The sequence below is a fragment of the Podarcis gaigeae genome (assembly GCF_964106915.1).
Source record: "Podarcis gaigeae genome assembly, chromosome: 18".
In the NCBI taxonomy this organism is placed as follows: domain Eukaryota; kingdom Metazoa; phylum Chordata; class Lepidosauria; order Squamata; family Lacertidae; genus Podarcis; species Podarcis gaigeae.
The window spans coordinates 4,217,151-4,239,938 of record NC_139696.1 but is presented as its reverse complement, the minus strand read 5'-3'; the positions used below and the strand labels follow the sequence as shown (position 1 = coordinate 4,239,938).

The window sequence follows — 22,788 nt, the reverse complement described above, 5'->3', positions numbered from 1 at the left end:
GTATTTCAATATAAAACGCAATGTGTCCTGTGTTGATACAGTCTTGTCCTGTATTATTATTATTATTATTAATTGAATTTAAAGGTAAACGTAAAGGGACACCTGACCATTAGGTCCAGTCGTGGCCGACTCTGGGGTTGCGGCGCTCATCTCGCTTTACTGGCCGAGGGAGCCAGCGTACAGCTTCTGGGTCCTGTGGCCAGCAGGACTAAGCCGCTTCTGGCGAACCAGTGCAGCGCACGGAAACGCCGTTTGCCTTCCCGCCAGAGCGGTACCTATTTATCTACTTGCACTTTGATGTGCTTTCGAACTGCTAGGTTGGCAGGAGCAGGGATTCCTTTACCTTTAGGGCCCCAGCCCCCTCCCCAAACTTATTGGGGTGTGTGTGTGTAGGGGAATGTGGCTGCCAGATGTCCCCCTATATAGGAAGAAGGGTCCAATCCAATTATGGGTAGGGGGGCTTCTCTCTCCATTGGGGGGAGCCCCTGATAGGAAGAGTGTCAGGGGTGAATTAGATGCAGCCCTCCCACTGAGGACCCACACTCTCCCCATGTTATAGGAGGGGACAGGGCCCTAGCCCCCTCCCCAATTTTTAGGGTGTGTGTGTGTGTGTGTGTGTGTGTGTGTGTGTGTAGGGGGAGGTGGCTGCCTGATTCCCCCCATATGGGAAGAAGGGTCCAGCTCCCTCCCCTCCAATTTGCAATTATGGGTAGTGGAGCTTCGCTCTGACTGGAGGAGAATGGCAGGGGGGGGGGTTGATCCAGCCCTCCCACTGAGGACCGCCCACCCCACACTTTCCCCATATTATAGGATGGGGATAAGGCTCCAGCCTCCGTCCCCAAATTGGGGGGGGGAGTTGTGGGGGGGAGGTGGCTGCCTGACTCCCCCTCCCTTCCCCATCCCCACCCCCCTCCACCCCACAATCTCCCCATATTATAGCAGGGGAGAGGGCCCCAGCCCCCTCCCCAATTTGCAATTATGGGTAGGGGGGCTTCTCTCCCCATTGGGGGGAGCCCCTGAAAGGAAGAGTGTCAGGGGTGAATTAGATGCAGCCTTCCCACTGAGGACCCCCCCACCCCACACTCTCCCCGTATTACTGGTGGGCATAGGGTCCCAGCCCCCTCCCCAATTTTTTAAGGTGTGTGTGTGTGTAGAGGGAGGTGGCTGCCTAATTCGCCACCCATATGGGAAGAAGGGTCCAAACCCCTCCCCTCCAATTTGCAATTATGGGTAGGGGGGCTTCTCTCTCCATTGGAGGGAGCCCCTGAAAGGAAGGGTGTCAGGTGTTAATTAGATGCAGCCCTCCCACTGAGGACCCACCACTCTCCCCATATTATAGGATGGGATAAGGCCCCCTCATCCCACACTCTCCCCATATTAGAGGAGGGGATAGGGTCCCAGCCCCCCTCTCCAATTTGCAATTATAGGTAGGGGGCTTCACTCTCAAGTGGGGGAGAGTGGCGGGGGGGATTTGATCGAGGCCTCCCACTAAGGACCCCCCACTCCACACTCTCCCCATATTATAGCAGGGGAGAGGGCCCCAGCCCCCCTCCCCAATTTCCAATTATGGTTGGGGGGCTTCTCTCCCCATTGGGGGGAGCCCCTGAAAGGAAGAGTGTCAGGGGTGAATTAGATGCAGCCTTCCCACTGAGGACCCCCACCCCACTCCACCCCACACTCTCCCCATATTATAGGAGGGGAGAGGTCCTCAGCCCCCTCCCCAATTTGCAATTATGGGTAGGGGGGCTTCTCTCTCCATTGGGGGGAGCCCCTGAAAGGAAGAGTGTCAGGGGTGAATTAGATACAGCCCTCCCACTGAGGACACCCCACACTCTCCCCATATTAGAGGAGGGGATAGGACTCCAGTCCCCTCCCCAATTTGCAATTATGGGCAGGGGGCTTCACTCTCAATTGGGGGAGAGTGGCGGGGGGGGATTTGATCGAGGCCTCCCACTAAGGACTCCCCACCCCACACTCTCCCCATATTATAGGAGGGCATAGGGCTCCAGCCCCCTCCCCAATTTTTTGGGGGGTGGAACTGTGTGAGGGGAGGTGGCTGCCTGCCTCCCCCCTCCCCACCTGTTGAACTGCCTACCTGTGCCCCGCAGCAACAGCAGCGCCCCCTGCAGCTTCAGCATAGACATGCCCCTCTCTCAAAACCCCCTCATCTCAGCTCCCACCCAGACCACATTGGCTGGTCCCAACTGCGCAGGCGCGACGTTGCTCCGCCTCCTCCTCCTCCTCCTCCTCCTCCTCCACCACGCCAGCCAATAGGCATCCCGCTTCGCGCAGCCGGGGAAGCTGCAGCGCGTGTGGAGAAAACTACGACTCCCAGGAGGCATTGCGGGGAAGGCGCATGCGCAGGGAAGCGGCCGCAGGGAGCAGCGTGGTCGCTAGAGCTAGACAAAAAAGGAAGAGAGGTCTAGCGCTATGCGTGTGTCGGTGATTTCCGGGGTCGCGTTTTAGAACATACGTAGAGATATTGAGAGATAGAGATGTATTTTGTTTTTTGGGCTCTCCTTTTCATGTCCTTTGGGTTATTAATATTTATTTCAGTTCCATACCGTTTCATATTTTTTTAAGAAAAACCTCAAAGCGGTTTAAATAATATTAAAGCATCAATAAAACATTACAAGATCAATAAACAGAACCTCAGATATGCAGATGACACAATGTTGGTGGCAGAAAGTGAGGAGGAATTGAAGAGCCTTTTAATGAGGGTGAAAGAGGAGAGCGCAAAATAGGGTCTGAAGCTCAACATCAAAAGAAGATCATGGCCACTGGTCCCATCACCTCCTGGCAAATAGAAGGGGAAGAAATGGAGGCAGTGAGAGATTTTACTTTCTTGGGCTCCATGATCACTGCAGATGGTGACAGCAGTCACGAAATTAAAAGATGCCTGCTTCTTGGGAGAAAAGCAACCGGCGTCAACCATCACACATAATTAAAAAGTTTGTAAGCCCAAGGGAGTAGAAAGATTGTTTGCCTGGCACTGGAAAAAAACAGGGCTGCAAACTGAGAAAGCTGGCGGCAATTTCTCTGGCTCTAATCAGAACACTTGGCTCCCTTGAGAGGTCCAAACAAATGAGACAAGCATAAAATCAATAACAGGCAAGAGAACTTTGCCTTATTGACTTTGATGCCAATTTAGCTGCAGCATTGGTGTATACTTGAATACATCTGTGGAATTATGTGCTTTCGAACTGCTAGGTTGGCAGGAGCAGGGACCGAGTAACAGGAGCTCACCCCTTCATTCTGGGGATTCGAACCGCCAACCTTCAGATTGGCAAGTCCTAGGCTCTGTGGTTTAACCCACAGCGCCACCCGCGTTATATTGTGCTTACCTTCCAACAACTCTACTTGTTCACACACCCATCTAAAATGCAATGCATCCTGTGTTGATACAGTCTTGTCCTGTATTATTATTATTATTATTATTATTATTATTATTATTAATTGAATTTAAAGGTAAAGGTAAGGGGACCCCTGACCTTTAGGTCCAGTCGTGGCCGACTCCGGGGTTGCGGCGCTCATCTCGCTTTACTGGCTGAGGGAGCTGGCGTACAGTTTCCGGGTCATGTGGCCAGCAGGACAAAGCCGCTCCTGGCGAACCAGAGCAGCGCACGGAAACGCCCTTTACTTTCCCGCCGGAGTGGTACCTATTTATCTACTTGCACTTTGATGTGCTTTCGAACTGCTAGGTGGGCAGGAGCAGGGACCGAGCAACAGGAGCTCACCCCGTCATTGCGGGGATTTGAACCGCCGACCTTCTGATCGGCAAGTCCTAGGCTCTGTGGTTTAACCCACAGCGTCACCCGTGTCCTTAGGGTAGTGATAAAGCGGGATATCAAATCCTAACTCCTCTTCTTCTTCTTCTACCAGAGCATCCTGGCTCCTGGCTCCTTTCGAAGGATGCTCCAGATGTTAATCTCCAAGACAACCGCATCTGGGATACAGATCTTTCCAATTGGCTGCGCCCCCTGCCCGTAACGTCCACGGCCCTATCAGCGCCCCGCGCTCTCACGAAAGGGCGGGACCTCGCGTCCCACCCGCCGCTTGCTAAGCCTTGCCCCGCCCTTCCCGCTGCCCCATTGGTCGAGAGCGAGTGGGGCGGGGCTTTCGACCAGGGGCGTCCGGAGAAGCCGCCCGCTGATTGGCTGCCGTGCATTTGAGCCGTTTCTGAGGGGAAGGATAAAGGCGGAGTCCGCGGAAAGCGGCCGAAGGGGATGAGCTTGGAGCGCTTAGTGAAGAGGACGCTTCTGTGCGGGCTGCTGGCAACGCGGGGCCTGACCAGGACAATGGTGAGTTTCGAAGAAAGGCTTGGTCGCCCTAGGCCCGGCTAGGCCTCTCAGCCGGGCCCGCTCTAGCCGCCCCTGGGTTCTCTGTGGTCATAGCATAGACGTGGGGGGCTAGAGCGTCGCCCTCTTGGAGGACCTAACAAATCCTTGGACCGCTGTTTTCTTGGCTCTTATTTTTCTTCCCCCCATAATCCCTTTGGATCCATGGTCTGCCTCCCCCATGAAATAGACTGTTAAGCTGATTTCCTTCCTAAATTCTTTTTCTAGTGTTGCAATAATTCCCATAAACCTCTGGGGCAGTTTCTCTCATGTGTGTGTAGTGTGTGTGTGTAGTGTGTGTAGTGTGTGTGTGTGTAGTGTGTGTGTGTGTGTGTGTGTGTGTGTGTGTGTCTATATATCTGTGTGTCGATATATATATATATGTGTATGTGTGTGCCTATATATATATATATATATGTGTGTGTCTATATATATGTGTGTGTGTCTATATATATGTATATTGTGTGTGTATTGTGTGTGTATACATGTGTGTGTTTCTATGTGTGTGTGTATAGTATGTGTGTGTAGTGTGTGTGTATGTGTACATACAGTGTGTGTGTGTGTGTGTGTGTGTGTGTGTGTGTACACATATACACATACACATATATAGCCTTTTGTCTCCCAGGTGCATTGGAAAAGGGGGTCTTGGTGTGTTAATATACATAGCGTTTAATTCTGCCTTTTCCCAGCAGCTGGGGAGAGTGGCTGCCAGTTCCCAGAATTGCAACTGTGTCCTACAAATGCATTTAAAGATAAGCAAGTGGGGAGGCCTGCTGGCGCCGTAACGAAACTCATTTCGCCCTATTGTGAAACTGCCAACACTTCCCGTTACTCTCTGGGACTTGGGTTGTTATATTCCCCAACACGCTTGCAATATCTTCGCCACGCATTTATTGCAAAGAGCTAAAGGTGCTGCTGTACGTATATCACCTCCACTCCCTGTTTCATCCTTGCAACAGCCTTGCAAGGCGAGTTAAGCTAAAGGGGCATTGACTGGTGAGCTTCATGAGTGGGAGGATTCGAACTCAAGCCCTTCCAGGTCCTGGCCCAATGCTAACCACTGGCTTTGTGGGGTTGGCTGGCTCGCTTTGGGTCACTCTGCTACCTTTTGCGATGTGACCCGATGTCTTGCCGTTCTCTGGCTACTTCCAGAGCACGGTGGGTGGAATTCGCGTATGTTCTACTCAAAAGTGGACCCATGAAAACGAGTAGACCTAAATTAGCAGTGTCAGTTAATATCGGGTGGGTCTGCTTGGACTTGGCTTCTTTCCTCCCCTACCTGATTCTGTGAGGCAACCGGTTCTTCCTGTTTCTCTCTGGGGTCCGTCGCTGTGGTGGGCTTTGGAGCCTAAAAGCACATAACCTCGTTTCAAAACTTTGGCTGTGCTAAAAACTCCCTCCTGCCTCTCGCACCTGTGTTGCATCTACGGTAATTCTCTGCATCAGTCTTTCCCTGAGCAATTGCCTACACCTGTCCCAGTGTAGGCAATTAACTGTAATTAGTTGCTGCCTCAAAAGTAATCGAAAGCAAATCAAGTTTCACCTAAGGCTTCTCCACCTTGAATGCAGTTCTCTGTTGCACCTGGGGCAACGTATAAAGAATGTTTTTTATTAATGCAGTGGGAACATCTCTGGCCAAGCTTATAATTTTATTTATAAGTGAGTTTTTCCCCCTAATTCAGGTGTGCTTATCAGCTCCCAAGTCAGTATTCACCTCCTGTTCCACACTTGGGATTTAGAGGCTCGGGCATCTGAAAGTCCCCTTGAAAACCTTGTTTTACCATGATAGCTGCTCAGATTACCTATTGTCCGTGTATTCTTTCCAGTCTTAAAAGCCATCGCCATTAGAAAGCGATCCTATTTTGTAGCCGCGAGTACTACAAGTTCACCGCACATAGGGCAAAGTGTTTCTTTCTGTCCGAAAGTCGCTGCCAACTTACTTTACCTGCCTGGAAGAAATGCCTTTTTTTTTTTCCCTGGCGAAGGGATGTCATTTCTAATTATGGGCAAATGCCATTCCTGTCTCTTCACTTTCTAAGACGCTGGTTTCTAGCAAGCACGTTTTAATCACAGCGCTGTTTTGGCTGGTGATTAACGCAGTTTACGTTGCAAAACATTCCTTAATCTGGGAGCAGGGCAGCGTTGGCACTCGGCCGACTTCCCTGGTTTCTGCCTGACTTGACTATTCTCGAGAAACAAAAGTCCGGGGCCTTGAAGTGCTCTTGGAAGCCAAAGTTCGTGGCGGCAGCTGCTTTCATCTGCAATGCAGTCGTAAGAACTGAGAAGTCGGTGGAAATTTCCACCTTTGAGACCGGTTCTGCCGTCTTCGTTATGAGTCAGAGGGGTGCTTTTTTAATTTATTTACTGCTGTTCATTTGCAAGATCCTTTGGGATCTTGATTAAGCCTGGTTATAAAAGGCAACCAAAGTGGCCGCTCTAAATTCCTTCCTGATCTTTCCTCTGTGTGTAATCTTATTGCCTAATGGAGCCTTTGTGTAACAGGGATTGGGGGTGGGAGGAGAGAGAGAGAAGGCAAACCCACATGCATTGTCCTCGATCACATGAGCATCAGGGGAGGATGTTGAAAGACAAGAATTTTTAGAGGTCAGCATCAACAAAGGGACAGGGAGAGCGTTGGTCACGGCTTGGTTTGTTTGGGACTCTTGGTTGTAAACTGGAGCTGTTTGAAATGCAGGGCACATCAGAACACGCTCAGATTATTTTTCCACCCAATAATTTCTGCACTGCACTGAGAATAGGCAGTGGCTCTCCAGAGTAGTCTCAGAAGGTTCTACCCACACCCTCTGTTACCTGTTATCCTGGGAATGCCAGGGATTGAGTCTGTGCAGAAATACTAATGGTAAAGGAACCCCTGACTGTTAGGTCCAGTTGTGGCCGACTCTGGGGTTGCGGCGCTCATCTCGCTTTACTGGCCGAGGGAGCCGGCGTACAGTCATGTGGCCAGCAGGACTAAGCCGCTTCTGGTGAACCAGAGCAGCGCATGGAAACGCCATTTACCTTCCCGCCGGAGTGGTACCTATTGATCTACTTGCACTTTTGCGTGCTTTTGAACTGCTAGGTTGGCAGGAGCAGGGACCGAGCAACGGGAGCTCACCCCGTCACAGGGATTCAAACCGCTGACCTTCTGATCGGCAAGCCCCAGGCTCAGTGGTTTAGACCCCAGCGCCACCTGCGTCCCAATAATACTAATAATAAGGTTTTTTAAAAGGTAAAGGACCCCTGGACGGTCAAGTCCAGTCAAAGGAGACTGTGGGGTTGCGGCGCTCATCTTGCTTTCAGGCCGAGGGAGGTGGCGTTTGTCCCCAGACAGCTTTTCGGGTCATGTGGCCAGCATGACTAAGCCGCTTCTGGTGCAAAGGGACACCGTGACTGAAACCAGAGCGCATGGAAACACCATGGAGCATCTCCACCTCCATGGTTCTTCCTAGGTACTGAGGTCCAGCACCGAGGGCCTTCTGGTGGTTCCCTCGCCGCGAGAAGCCAGGTTACAGGGAACCAGGCAGGGGACCTTCTTGGTAGTGGCGCCCGCCCTCCCACCAGATGTCAAAGAAAAAACAACTACCAGACTTTTAGAAGACATCTGAAGGTAGCCCTGTTTAGGGAAGCTTTTAATGTGTGACAGACTATTGTATTTTCATATTTTGTTGGAAGCCGCCCAGAGTGGCTGGGGAAACCTGAAACGTCCGGGTAAAGGGCAGTGTATAAGTTGAATAAATAATAATAATATGATACATTGAATTAATAATTAGAATAATAATAAATGCTTGGCTGCTGTTATTATTTTCCTATGTGCGTCCAGGGATGTACAATAATACAGAGTCTAGCTTCTTGGGGCCTTACCCAAGCTAGTGGTCGTCATCCCAGGCTATGTGAAAATCGCAGTAGGTAGACCACTGATCTGGCATATTATCCATAGAGGTTCCTCTTGTCTGTCAACTGTTTTTTAAACAGCAACGGGGAGATCTGTGGCCTGCAGAGGTTGCCAGACTACAACCTTCCCCCCATGCTGCCTGGGTGACAGATTCCCGCCCCCTCCTTGAGATAACCTGGGGAGGGGAGGGAAAGGATAGGGGCTTTGGATCCAGATTAATTTAATCGCACGTTAATTCCATTGAAATCCCTGACTGGTGAAAGCCCCCTTAATTGCAGTTTAGCCTCCTGGATCCGTCCCGGTGTGTTGTAACGGTTAAAATCGCATCCACACCGTTCCCCCTGAAGTCCAAGTTACGCCTCTTGAACCAGGTCAAGGAGAATTCTGGGAACTGTAGTCTTATTAGGGGTTCTGGGCATCAGTTGTCCCGCGAGGACAGCACGCTTGGCCGACTCTAGTTGGCAAGGAATAAGCTCTTCTGAGTTGACCCTCTTCAGAAAGCTGGAGAGGCCAGGCGGACAGAGATGTACATTGGCAATTTGAGATCCAGAGATCTCCCATGGGATGGTGTTAGATTTTGCACCAGTCGCAAAATGCGCCTGGCTAATTTCCAACGCTGAGCCCTGGGGCTGGAAGGAGAGGGAAATGGGAGATTTGCAGCCCTCGAAACACACACACACACAAGAATGCCACGAGAGCTCTTTCTGAATCAGGGTGGATTTGATTTAAATCAAGCCGATTTAAATCACTAGTCAGTAAGACTTGATTTAAATGACTTATTTACAGAAAGACTCATTCTTGCTGGTATCATCTTAATATTTACAACCAGTACAGTGGTACCTCAGGTTACAGAATCCGCTAACCCAGAAATAGTGCTTCAGGTTAAGAACTTTGCTTCAGGATGAGAACAGAAATCATGCTCTGGCGGTGCGGCGGCAGCAGGAGGCCCCATTAGCTAAAGTGGTGCTTCAGGTTAAGAACAGTTTCAGGTTAAGTACGGACCTCCGGAACGAATTAAGGACTTAACCCGAGGTACCACTGTATTTAGAACTCTGCAATTGAAAAGGAAGGCTTGAATTACAACCGGGGGGGGGGGGGCAAATCAGCAGCGCAACAGGAAACGCAGGGGACGCAAAACGGAGCACGTTCGGCTTCTGAAAAAACGTTCGAAAACTACTTCCGGTTTTGCAGCGTCCGGGTTCTAAGTTGTTCGTGAACCAAGCTGTTCGAAAACCGAGGTTCCCCCTGTACTTTTGATTTGAGGTGTGTTTCTGCCTGACCCCCGCTTCCTGTTTCTCCCCACTTCCAGTGTGCTCAAGAAACCGACTGGCAGTCTGCCAAATCCATCTACGATTTCCACGCCACGGACATCGATGGCGCCGACGTCTCGCTCGAGCGGTACAGGTAATTGCGCGGGGTATTTTCTTCCCTCTGCATATTTGTTTGGGCCCACTCTTCCTGCCTTGAATCAAGGCAGGCATAGGCATACTCGGCCCTCCAGATATTTTTTGGGACTACAACTCCCATCATCCCTAGCTAACAGGACCAGGGGTCAGGGATGATGGGAGTTGTAGTCCCAAAACATCTGGAGGGCCTGGTTGGCCACCACTGACTTGGCGGAATTGTCAGGTCAGTTTCTTATTAATATTTTTCAAATTTATACATTTCATTGGTACAGTCAATTTCGCATTTCTAGATTTTGACACCACTTCTCCCGCTTTCTGCGATTCCTTGAATTTATTTTTCAGTACCTTCTGCATATTCAAGCTCATCTGACCTGCTCATTGACTTACCGTATTTTTCGCTCCGTAGGACGCACTTTTTCCCCTCCAAAAATTAAGGGGAAATGTGTGTGCGTCCTATGGAGTGAATTCAGGCTCCTTGGCTTCAGCGATAGCAATGCAAAGCCTACGAAGCGCAGAGGGAGGGCTCCCTCCACGCTCCGGAGGCTTCGAGTTGCTTTCGCTGGAGCCTGGAGAGCGAGAGGGGTCGGTGCACACCCACCCCTCTCACTCTCCAGGCTGCAGGGATAGCCACCAGGAGAGCAAGACTCTCCTGGCTTCAGCGAAAGGAACCTGAAGCCTCCAGAGCGCAGCGGGAACTTGCGCTGCGCTGCGAAGGCTTCAGGGATAGCTGCTGCTCTCTGGAGGCTTTGGGTTCCTTTTGCTGAAGCCGGGAGAGCAAGACTCTCCTGGCTTCAGCAGAGAGGGAGAGCTGCGCAGCGCCCCTTCCGCTAAGCGGGAGGAGAAACGGAAGGGGCTCCGTATCTCCTGCCGCTTTGCAGAAGGGGTGCTGAGCAGAGAGAGGAAGATTTTTTTTCCCTTGCTCTACCCCTCTAAAACAAGGTGCGTCCTATGGTCGGGTGCGTCCTATAGAGCGAAAAATACGGTACCTACTGTAAATATATATACAGTGGTGCCTCGCAAGACGAAAAGAATCCATTCCGCGATTCTCTTCGTCTAGCGGTTTTTTCGTCTTGCAAAGCAAGCCCATTGACGGCTTAGCGGATTAGCGCTATTAGCGGCTTTTAGCGGCTTATCAGCTTAGCGGATGAGCAGATAAGCGGCTTAGCGGCTTAGAAAACGGGGGGGGGGGGGAGTCGGAAAAACTCGCAAGACATTTCGTCTTGTGAAGCAAGCCCATAGGGAAATTGGTTTTGCGAAGCACCTCCAAAACGGAAAACCCTTTCGTCTAGCGGGTTTTCCGTCTTGCGAGGCATTCGTCTTGCGGGGCACCACTGTACTCGCATGACGGTTGGATCAGGGCCTTCCTTCACAAACGTTTCCCTTCCGTCTCTGCAGGGGCCACGTCTGCATCATCACCAACGTGGCTTCGAAATGAGGCAAGACGGGCGTGAACTACACTCAGTTTGTCGACCTGTACAGCAGATACGCTGAGAGAGGTTTACGCATCTTGGGGTTCCCCTGTAACCAGTTCGGCAAGCAGGTAGGGTGCCGGGAGGTCTGGCAACCGCGTGGTGTGATGTAGTTTTTTTGTTCCTTTTTTTGGAGGAGGGGTGGGCAGACAGGCACCGGCAACAACCATTTCTCATCTCCCTTTCCCAAACTGCAGGAGCCGGGCACCAACGAGGAAATCAAAGCCTTCGCTGCAGGTTACGGTGTGAAGTTCGACATGTTCAGCAAGATCGAGGTGAATGGGGACGGCGCCCACCCGCTCTGGAAGTGGATGAAGAGCCAGCCCAAAGGCCGGGGGACGCTGGGCAAGTGAGTTGCTTAACCGCGGGAGCTGGAATTATAGTATACGCTTTGGTAAACAGCCTATATGCAGAGACGATGCCCCCTTCTTCTCGCACCCAGCTCCGACAACAGTGCCGGATTTACGTATAAGCCAAACAAGCTATAGCTTAGGGCCCCACTCTCTTGGGGCCCCCAAAAAAACTTAAAAGGAAAAAAACCACTGGATCTACATTTCCAAAATATAAGATGAAAAAACAAATAAAACCTACATAACAGTGTTTTGTGTTGTGTAAGCTCCTATGATGTAAGTCACGGCCCCCGCATGCTAGCCTGCTCTCTAAAATATCCCTGGTTTGCTCCTTTCTATATACAGTGGTACCTCAGGTTAAGTACTTAATTCGTTCCGGAGGTCCGTTCTTAACCTGAAACTGTTCTTAACCTGAAGCACCACTTTAGCTAATGGGGCCTCCTGCTGCTGCCGCGCCACTGGAGCCCGATTTCTGTTATCATCCTGAAGCAAAGTTCTTAACCTGAAGCACTATTTCTGGCTTAGCGGAGTCTGTAACCTGAAGTGTATGTAACCTGAAGCATATGTAACCAGAGGTATACCACTGTATGCGGTGCCTACATTCTGCATGTGCAAATGGCTTGAGATACCTATTAGGTCCATAAATTGCCATATAGCATATATTCAGCACAAAAAATAGCGACAATTTGTTACTGACAAAGGACAGCTGGACATATAAAGGGCCCCATTACCTTCAGGAGCTTTGGACTTCATTAAGCCTAAATCCGGCCCTGTTTGATAATGCAGGCGTACTTTACTCTGGAGAACGTGGCTAAATTTGTACACGTGCGCAAAACTCTAAGGTGGGGGAATGGCTCTAAGCTTGTGTCATTTGCAGGCCTGAGGACTCCCCTTTATGCAGTGGCATCCATCCTGACACAGGAAAGCCGCCTTAAACATCACAACTGTTAACTGAGGAGAATCCAGCACACATATCTGCCACCAAATGGGGCATGATCCTGACCCCCGGTCCTCAATTCTGAATCCCCTTTAAGGACGAGGTTCTGTCAGTTTTGCAAAAACGACAACCCCTGCAGAGAATCTGAGCTCTGCTTTAGGAAACCCAGGTTCCTAGACCTCATGATGGCAGGGCAAAGCCCCACGGGAGGGTGTCTTTGTGTTTTCTTTTGAAGGTTCTGCAAATATATATTGAGCGCTCTCTCAAAACCTTAACAAAAAAACTGGTACCCTTGGGGGCGGGGAGAAGAGGCTGTGAACCTTTTTGGGGTGGAGGGGTGGTTAACAGTTCCTCCCTGTGACGTTTGTGTGAAGATTGGGGCGTGGGTGGGTATTTATTCCAGAGCTCCCTGCTGCGATCTAGACTACCTCTGCAAAACTCCAGTTAGTACCAAGGCAAGGCATGCCGCTGATAATGATAATAATAATAATTTATTATTTATACCCCGCCCATCTGGCTGGGTTTTCCCAGCCACTCTGGGTGGCTCCCAACAAAATAATAAATTACAGTGGTCTGTTAAACATTAAAAGCTTCCCTGAACAGGGCTGCCTTCAGATGTCTTCTAAAAGTCTGGTAGTTGTTCTTCTCTTTGACATCTGGTGGGAGGGCGGGTGCCACCACCGAGAAGGCCCTCTGCCTGGTTCCCTATCTCCCAGTTCGATAAAGAACCAAGTTGCAACTGTTGTGATTCCCGAACAATATCTTGACCCTTGCCCTGTGTTCTAGATTACAGGCAGCCGGTGTGCTTTTATCCAGATATTGCCGCAGCTTCCGTCATCCCTGACAACCAGCCATTCTGGTTTGCCAGAGCTGATGGGAGTTTTTTTTTGGGGGGGGGGGTATCTGAACAGCGCAACCCCAGGGGCCTTTCAGTTTGATAGACGGACCTCTTCTGGATTTCCTGTTCCGAAACTAAAGTCTTGTTGTTGTTTTTTCTCTCCCCCGTCACCTAGTGCCATCAAGTGGAACTTCAGCAAGGTGAGCTTTCAGCATTCGACTCCTGGCTCTTGAATCCCAGCTGGACTGCAGCCCTTTCCCCTTTTGGGTGCCCTCCCTCGATTGGATCGGCCTGGGCAACGTCTGTGCCCCTCCAGCTCCCAGCATCCCTGACCGGGGAAGGGGGCAAATCCAGCAACAGATCTCCCCCATCCCAGCTTTGGAGGGGAGGCAATTCTGAAGTGTATCTCAACTCCCTTTGGGGGCATCGCTGGGCCTATCAAGTCCGGCCTCCTGTTTCCAAGCCCCAAAGCGCGCCCTGGCAGATGGAGGCTCGATCGCCAGCTGTTGATAGGAACTGTCCTCCGTGGAGTTGTTTAATCTGCTTTGGAGCCATTAAGCCCAGGGGTGGGAGGAACCTCAGGCCTGTGGAGGGGGGCACTAAATTACAATTACTTAATCAATGTATATAATCTCAGGGTGCATTAAGAACACATTTTATGGAAGTTATTTAATGGCTAAAGGCCTCTGAACCTCTCAGGGAGGAGGGACATTGAGAAGGGCCTCTGACGACAAGCACAGGGTCCGGGTCAGTTTGAATGGGGAGAGGCAGGCCTTCAGGTACAGTGGTCCCTTGGTTCTCAAACGCCTTGGTACTCAAACAACCTGGAACCCAAACACTGCAAACCCAGAAGTTTTCTGGTTTGCGAACTTTTTCTGGAAGCCAAACGTGCTTCCGTTTTGAGTGCCACACACCCGTCTAGACGAGTGTTGCGCTGAGGTCTGTATGTTTTTGCTATTTATTCTCCGTTTTTGCTTCTCTTTTTGTGACTGTGTGCAACCCAGTTCAGCTACTGATTGTGTGACTACAGTACCTGGTTTCTTGCTTTCGTTTTATGGATGGTCTTGTTAGATAGTAAAATTCATGTCCAATTGCTGTTTTAGGGGTTGGTTTTAAAAGCCTGGAATAGACTAATCTGTTTTGCGTTACTTTCTATGGGAAAGCGCGCCTTGGTTTTGGAACGGACTTCCGGAACGGATTAAGTTTGAGAACCAAGGTACCACTGTATAGAGGTCATGAGCGGGGTAAGGCAATGGTGGTCCCCAGGCCCGTCTGCCTGGCCCTCAGCACCGTGCCCATCGCTGCAGTGCCTCCATCTTGGTCCCTGGGAGGGAGTTGAGAGTCCGGCAATATTGGGAGAGCCAGGGTTTCTGCTGTGCTGAAAGATGCCCTGGTTTCATCCCATATTGAAGCACCCTGGATTTCCTTCCCCGGTTCAAGGCACTCTCTGTTCACTAGCTGTCCTCTATTCATATTCTCTCTCATTCTCTCTCTCTCTCTCTCTCTTCCTCCAGTTTCTCATCAACAAAGAGGGCCAGGTGGTGAAGAGGTACAGCCCAATGGACGACCCATTTGTAAGTACCACACTCAATTTTCAGTTTTGGCTTTGCACCAGAAGATGGCATCAAGAGTGCCCTTAGTCTGCCCTGCATACAGTGGCACTGGGGTCTAAACCCCTGAGCCTCTTGGGCTTGCCGATTGGAAGATTGGAAGATCGGCGGTTCGAATCCCCGCAATGACGGGGTGAGCTCCCGTTGCTCAGTCCCTGCTCCTGCCAAGCTAGCAGTTCAAAAGCACGCTAGTGCAAGTTGATAAATAGGTACCACTCCGGCGGGAAGGTAAACGGCGTTTCTGTGCGCTCTGGTTTCCGTCACGGTGTCCCGTTGCACCAGAAGCGGTTTAGTCCTGCTGGCCACATGACCTGGAAAAAGCTCTCTGTGGACAAACGCCGGCTCCCTTGGCCTGAAAGTGAGATGAGTGCCGCAACCCTGTCCAGCCTTTGGCTGGACTTAACCGTCCAGGGGTCCTCTGCCTTTTTAACTTACAGTAGCATTGGAACTGTGGCACGCACAGCAAAATATTCCTTTTTTTCTGAACTGCTTTGAGGGTTTCTTAACTGAGTGATATGTAAATTTTGGGAAGTGGGGCTGTTCTCCGTCACGGTTGGAACGTGGTCTGCAAGCTCTCTTCGGAGAGTCTTTTTCTACCTAAGCTACTCTGCGTTCTGCTAGTGAACAGTGTGCCCCTGGGCACTGGGGAGGGCAGCTAGGACTCTTAGGCAGTTGGGGGCCCCAATGGCATCAGAAGATGCCGCGGAATGGGCAGGGTGCTGTGCCCCAGCAGTCGGGCACAAGCCCTGGCCTCTCATGGCCATATCGGGAAGGAGGGAGGAGATCACTGTGGGGCCTAATATCTACCAGTTACACCCCGCAATCTACCAGTGGATCGCAATCTACCTGTTGGACATCCCTGGTTTAGTGAATAGTTACAGGTCAATTGTTAAACCACAGAGCCTAGGACTTGCTGATCAGAAGGTCGACGGTTCGAATCCCCGCAGTGGCGGGGTGAGCTCCCGTTGCTCGGTCCCTGCTCCTGCCAACCTAGCAGTTCAAAAGCACAAGTAGATAAATAGGTACCACTCCAGCGGGAAGGTAAACAGCGTTTCCGTGCGCTGCTCTGGTTCGCCAGAAGCGGCTTAGTCCTGCTGGCCACATGACCCGGAAGCTGTACGCCGGCTCCCTCGGCCAATAAAGCGAGATGAGTGCCACAACCCCAGAGTCTACCACAACTGGACCTAATGGTCAGGGGTCCCTTCTTCAAGAACAATGGCAGGATTATCGTAATAACCTCCAGTTTCATAAGAGCATTGGCCAAGCTGGAGATAACCAGAGCATGCACCACTCTGGCCAGACAGACTGCGGGCAGGGAGGGTCTCATCCTGCGTACCAGATGGAGCTGGGAGACAGCTGCCCTGGACACAGAACTGCCTTGTGCCCCCATGGACAGCTGTGGGTCCAAAAATTGAAAATTAGGACAATCGGTGGTCAAATCAGAAACTGGGGTGACATCTGTAATTCCAGGACTGTCCCTGAAACATCGGAGGAGGGACTGGGTCGAAGGCGAAGATACTACATTAGGTGTTACTGGAAGCTACTGTATTTTTTGCTCTCTAAGACTCATTTTTTTCCCTCCTAAAAAGTAAGTGGAAATGTGTGCGCGTCTTATGGAGCGAATGCAGGCTGCGCAGCTATCCCAGAAGCCAGAACAGCAAGAGGGATTGCTGCTTTCGCTGCGCAGCGATCCCTCTTCCTGTTCCGGCTTCTGAGATTCAGAATATTTTTTTTCTTGTTTTCCTCCTCCAAAAACCTGGTGCGTCTTATAGAGCGGAAAATACGGTACTTTGCAGCCACTGATCACCTTTTCTCCTCCGCCTGCAGGTGATCGAGAAAGACCTGCCCGCTTACCTGTAGGACTTAGCTGAACACGACACCGGATCACCCTGCGTTTCCTCAGCCCCAACTCTCTCCTCTGCTTTCCTGCAAGGTTTGCCTGGATGATGGCCTGCCTTGAAGCCAAGTCCGTTTGGTGAGGCAGGCCTGAGAAAAAGATATATATATATATTTGCAAACTCTTGCAGGGACGGGGAGGCGGTAGATTCTGGGGCCTGGAGTTGCCTGCCAATGCCGTAGCAATAAAAGTGTTTTTGTCTCTCCTCCTGACGTGACTTGTGTCTGTGGAATTCTGTCTCACTGCCTTCAGACTTTGAAGATGAGAAGAGGTGGGAGAGAGACGGGCTTGTTCCATCAGCTACAGAGCAGGACCTGAGCGTCCTTGCCTTGCGGCTTTCGTTTTGGTGCAGCCCGCTGTGGGTTAAACCACAGAGCCTAGGACTTGCCAATCAGAAGATCGGCGGTTCGAATCCCTGCAATGACGGGGTGAGCTCCCTTTGCTCGGTCCCTGCTCCTGCCAACCTAGCAGCTCGAAAGCACATCAAAGTGCAAGTAGATAAATAGGTGCCGCTCCGCCGGGAAGGTAAACGGTGTTTCCATGCTCTGCTCTGGTTCGCCAGAAGTGGCTTAGTCCTGCTGGCCACATGGCCCGGAAGCTGTACGCCGGCTCCCTCGGCCAATAAAGTGAGATGAGCGTCGCAACCCCAGAGTCGGTCACGACTGGACCTAATGGTCAGGGGTCCCTTTACCTTTTACAGTTCAGTAATGACTAATGTGCTAAGTAACTAATTGGAGCCTGTTTGGCAGCGGGATTCATGATCTGAGAATATGGACTCCCTTCTTCACTGGAGGTTTCTAAAGAGAGGTTGGGTAGCCCATCTGTTGCGTTTCATGCTTTCACAATTTCAGGGTGTTTTACGGGTTTTTGAAACTAGCAAATCAAAAGCATACAAAACACCCCCTTTCATTTTCTCATGCGCGTAAAAAATTCGAGACTCTACCTCTCCGCTGAGCTGAAATGCCAACGTTTTAATCCTTCGGTAGAAAATTCCAGAATCACGAGTTAAAAGGCACATTTCCTCATCAACAAAAACGAAACAAAACAAAAACGGGTAAAGGACTTCTCCCCCTTCCTCTTCGCAGGCACCCCCCTTTTTTTTACATATATATATTTACACAATTCTGAATTAATTATAAATATCCATAGAAAAAAAAATACGTTGACAAAAAAGGAAGTTGGTTAGAAAGTGCCAACCAGGAAGGGGAAGAGATTTTCCATTTCAAAAATACAATCAATAGAACAAAAAAAACAGCATAATAATTTAGTTTTTTTAAAAAGTAGTTGTTACATATTAAGTTTTCCTGACAAAATGGAGGGTGAAGGTACAGAGGGTTGTATCTCCTTAAAGGGAGTCTCACTGCCCTGGGAAATACAGATTTATTTACTTTTTGGAAAATAATAATTAAACCACCATAAAATAACCACATAACAATTCTGAGATATTCCTATTTGGGGGGAAGTAGCCCCAACTTGAGCACACCTCCAATTCTTTCCTGAGTTTTTAAGCCCCCCACCCCGCCCAACTCCTTTCAGGAAACGAACCCTAAAAGCAGGCTGCCGGGATTCGCTTATGGCTACTAAAATCTTTAAACGGCAACGCACGATTGTGATTGGGAAACGAGAATGTGGTCTCCGCCCTCAAGAGCGATACAAATCAGGATGGAAATTCCAGTGAAAACCAAATCCCTCCTGCTGCCTGCAAAACAGGGTATTTGCATAGTTTCTTTCTCTTTTTGCATAATTGCTTCATTCCGGGGGTGGGGGGAAATCGGGGGACACTGGAGCTGCCTTGCAAATCTTCCTATCTTTCTTTTACTTCCTCACCCACCCTTTCCTTCCTTCTAGATCCCCATCTTTCCTGCAAAGCTTGTGAGAGTCATGAGGATTAGAAATTTCCTTTTTTTAAAACGACGGGGAGGGAGGGGACCGATTCTCAGAATACATGAAGTAGCAGGCGTTGCGAAACCGTGGCGATCCTCTGAGCGCTGTGGATCTGGGTGGGGGATGTCGAGAGACCCCCACCCCATGGGCGATTCCGTCTCGCCAAGAGAGGGGAGCAGAGGGGAGTAATTGCAGCAGCAGTAAAGGAAAATTGCTGCGGAGGAGAAAGAAAACTTAACAAACTAGATGCCTCCAACCACAAAGGAGGAAGCCCACGGCCCATGCCAGCGCTCAGGGAACCTCCATGAGGGCTAGAGCCTTGCCTAGGCATTTTCAAAAACTTTAAGCGGGTGCCGCATGTGGCAGAAAACAACTTCACCCTGATAGCATGGATTGTTACCGGGACGAGGTAGGGAGTGACTTATATATGCCTCCTTGGGAGAAGGTGAGGGGTTTTTAATTTAAGAAGTGGAGGTAGGGGTGTTTCTAACGGGGGGGAAAAACAAGGAGTGGGCTGTTCCAAACCACTTGCATAAATGCGAATAAACCAGGAAGGGAAATAACTCTTCTCCAGCGACAAGGCTCCATCCCTGCACAGATCATCTGGAGCATTGAGCTGGATTATTATGGGATATAACACCTTCAAGATTCCCTGCAGACTTTTTGGGGGGGCGGGGGGGGAGTTTGGAGAAACCAACTTCCCACGTTTTTCCCTACCTCCATACGGAAACGGTGGTAGTTTACGAAAAAGGAGAGAAATGTTCTCGGGGGGTATCAGAAAAATCGCAGTTTGCAAATAAATTCCGAGCTAACCTATATTACCCTCACGTTTGGCAGCTCCTGACCTGGAACCCCACTTCCCGAAATATAAAATCCTGACGGGTGACCTCCGTCCTCGCTTGGGCCTGACGGGAACTTCGTTTGGGCTGAGCGGATCGAGTCCCCTCTTCCTCCGTGAGCCGAGAGTTTAATGCTGTCCTGGCAAACCCGTCCTCTCCTTCTCTCCCCACAGTACAAGGGAATAAAAATGATCGCAACTCAGGAGAGAAATTCTGCATGCTTTTGCACAGCTATTACTATTTAGATGCTTTCGCTAGGACGAGGCTTTCTTAGCTACTCCGCTAACCCCTCTGTTTTTTGCACTACAATTCCCGTCGGCGCCTGGCCGTGAGATGCCAGGCGCTGGTGGGATCTGTAGTCCAATGGATGCAGGCTGGGAGTAGGTGCTGAGCTTCAGGCACGGAAAAACAAGGAGGACCACAGAAATTCTGCCACCCACGTTCAAGCGTTTCCCTACCTCCACGTGGTCTAGAAACTTGCAAGGCAATCCCCGCCCCCTTTTTGCTCAGAACCAGAAGCGTGCAAGGATGTGCAGCGTCACTCGAACCCTGAACCTGTGCAAAACAACCCGCCGGAGGGGTGAAAAAACCAAGTTGGGACCACCCGGAAAGCTTTCGTCGTGGTGGGTTCGAATGGCGCGCCTCTCCGCTCTCGAGAAACTGGGTAGAACGTGGGGAGGGGAGCGAAGAATATAAAGATCCAGACTTTTCCAAACTCAGTAGTTTGCAGAGGGGCAAAAGGGGGGGGGGGAGTGCAGCCTGGAAGGGGGCAGTTCGAAGAGACCTAAACCTTGCCCCTCTCACTCCCGGTTTAGGCGCCGCTACACCTCCCACTGACACCCCCCCAAAAAACCTCCACTTTTACGGATCTATAGAGATATATATAAAAAAAATCAGTACAGAGGTGACTGTATAATTATATATAAATAAAACTTTTCCTGTTTTCGCTCCCGCTCCGAACTCTCTGCCCTGTCATCCCTGTTTTGAAAATAAGACAGAGGAGTGGTCCGTTCCAAACCTTAAACCCTTGCCACCCCTTTCCGCACCCCCTTGGGCTGGGTGGGGGGAATAGGGGTGTCCCTGCCACGCCACGCCCGACGCTCCTTGCCGGCCGCTCAGCTGCCGTCGTCCTCGTAGAACGTGGGGAAGGGTTGCCCCGGGTGGTACTGAATGACGCTCTGCCTCCCTTGGGTGCTGTCCTCGGGCCCCACATTGAGTGAGCTCAACATCTCTTCCAGGAGCTCTTTGTAGTTGATGTCCGGATCGGGCAGGGAGAAGCTGTCTGGTGGCGGTGGCGGGGCGGCGTGGGCCTGGGGGGCCGGTGAGGGTTCGTGCTGGGCAGGGGAGCCGCCCAGGGGCAGGCCTCCCACCGCCAGGGATGCCCCGTCAAAGGGCAGGGGGAAGTTGAAATGATAAGGAGGGCCGGGGGGCTGCGGCGGTGGTGGCGGCACCGCAGCAACCTCAGTCCAGAAGTCCGGTATCCCATCACTGGCGGGACTGTAGGTCAGGTCCAAGACTTCGTCCTGGGGTAGGAAGCTGGTGCCCGGCGTGGGCGGGCGGTCGAGGGGGAGCAGAGCGTAGGGAAGGCCGGGCGCTGCGGAGGCCGCTGCCAGCAAAGCTTGGCTCTGCTTCTGCTTAACGCTGGTGTCCATTTGCTTGAGCTCCTTCAACACCTGCTGGACGCAGTTTTCTGGGATCTTGATACCTGCGGGGGGGGGGGGGAAGAGGGGGGTTAGTGGTCAGGGTGCTGGGCATCCGGGACCCCCCTTCCCCACTCACCTGGTTTAGTCCCTTTCGCTCAAGACTTAAGATCTCTCTCTTCCCCGCCCCTTTTTGTTCCTTCTCTAGATTGTTTTTCTTTTGTCCCAGTGCATTGCACAAAAGATGCTTTGCATTGGGCGTGAGCCTTGGATAAGCGTCAATAAAAATAGCTTCGTGTTTTTATCAAACGCCCTCCTGTCAGCTGCCAAGGAGATAAAGAACTACACACACAAAAACACACTATGGTTTTCCCAGTAGTGATGTATGGAAGTGAGAGCTGGACCATAAAAAAGCTGATCACCGAAGAATGGATGCTTTTGAATTCTGGTGCTGGAGGAGACTCTGGAGAGTCCCACGGACTGCAAGGAGATCCAACCTCTCCATTCTGAAGGAAATCAGCCCTGAGTGCTCACTGGAAGGACAGATCCTGAAGCTGAGGCTCCAAGACTTTGGCCACCTCAGGAGAAGAGAAGACTCCCTGGAAAAGACCCTGATGTTGGGAAAGGTGGAGGGCACAAGGAAAAGGGGACGACGGAGGACGAGATGGTGGGACAGTGTTCTCGAAGAGACCAGCATGAGTTTGACCAAGCTGCGGGAGGCTGCGTTTGGGTTTCCAAATATTTTGGAAGTCGGAACAGACTTCCGAGGTACCACTGTATAAATGACTATCGGTCTTTGCAGAGCCGATATCCCTGGATCAAGTCCATTGGTTTCGCCCAATTAAACAAATTGTTCTCCCTGGGCTCCGAATGAACGTTCAATTGCGCCTCGCTGCGTTATCGCTTTCCTTGCCGGGTAGTGCAAAATGCAACTTTGAATAAGTGTTTATATATATATATATGGCAGGCTTGCTGGGCAACAGGGTTCGAGTTGATGGGACCGAGGGGGCTGCATTCCCCCCACCCCGGCAAAGGTTGGGGACACCGCTGATCTAAATGCCAAAACCCCCACCGTCTCCTCACCGACTTGCTTCTTCTTTTCCTTCGTCTTGAGGCGGACGATCTGCAGGTAGCTGGTGTTCGTGATGTCGGCCATGACGCTGGCGATCCTGCTCCAGACTCTCAGGAGCGCCCCGCACAGCATGTGGTAATGACGTAGACGCGTCCCCTGATGGCATTCTTTCCCTTCCTGAACCACCTTGCAGTTCCGGTTCCTGGAGGGTTGGGTTTTTTTAGGACGGGGAGGAGGAAGAGAAGAGGGTCAGTCATCCACACGGGAAATTGGTGAGCGGCAAAGAGTGTCGGATTATGGCCTGGGAGAGAACACGCAGCGGAATTTGCCTGCAATCGTAATAAAGCAGCGTTTCCGAGCACAATTCAAAGTGTTGGTGCTGACCTTGAAAGCCCAAAATAGCCTCGGCCCAGTATCCCTGAAGGAGCGTCTCCACCCCCATCGTCTAGCCCAGACACTGAGGTCCAGCTCTGAGGGTCTTATGGTGGTTCCCTCCCTGTGAGAAGTGAGGTTACAGGGAACCAGGCGGAGGGCCTTCTCGGTGGTGGCGCCCTCCCAACAGATGTCAAGGAGATAAAGAACTGCACAACTTTTAGAAGACATCTGAAGGCAGCCCT

The 22,788-nt window shown here is 51.0% G+C and overlaps 3 protein-coding genes across 6 annotated transcripts in view; 1 reads left to right on the top strand and 2 right to left on the bottom strand.

Moving 5' to 3' along the window:
• POLRMT (RNA polymerase mitochondrial) overlaps nucleotides 1-2,233 on the bottom strand; it is a 44,419-nt gene extending 42,186 nt beyond the window's left edge. The window contains exon 1 of the mRNA XM_083720200.1: nucleotides 2,096-2,233. Coding sequence (XP_083576326.1) covers nucleotides 2,096-2,144 — 49 coding nt within the window. The 5' untranslated portion in view covers nucleotides 2,145-2,233. The remainder of the gene's footprint in view (nucleotides 1-2,095) is intronic.
• Nucleotides 2,234-4,141: 1,908 nt separating this feature from the next.
• Nucleotides 4,142-16,948, top strand: GPX4 (glutathione peroxidase 4). The gene is made up of 7 exons (XM_083720802.1): nucleotides 4,142-4,301; nucleotides 9,539-9,633; nucleotides 11,031-11,175; nucleotides 11,302-11,453; nucleotides 13,405-13,429; nucleotides 14,744-14,803; nucleotides 16,667-16,948. The coding sequence occupies exons 1-7, from the start codon at nucleotides 4,227-4,229 to the stop codon at nucleotides 16,697-16,699; spliced, it is 585 nt and encodes a 194-aa protein (XP_083576928.1). The 5' UTR covers nucleotides 4,142-4,226; the 3' UTR covers nucleotides 16,700-16,948.
• A 739-nt stretch (nucleotides 16,949-17,687) lies between these two features.
• Nucleotides 17,688-22,788, bottom strand: part of SBNO2 (strawberry notch homolog 2) — a 114,641-nt gene continuing 109,540 nt past the window's right edge. For all 4 annotated transcript variants that reach the window (XM_083720184.1, XM_083720183.1, XM_083720182.1 and 1 more), the window contains 2 exons: nucleotides 22,183-22,373; nucleotides 17,688-21,164 (listed from right to left, as the gene is read on the bottom strand). In XM_083720184.1, the coding sequence (XP_083576310.1) occupies nucleotides 20,575-21,164; nucleotides 22,183-22,373 (781 nt within the window). In that variant the 3' untranslated portion in view covers nucleotides 17,688-20,574. The remainder of the gene's footprint in view (nucleotides 21,165-22,182; nucleotides 22,374-22,788) is intronic.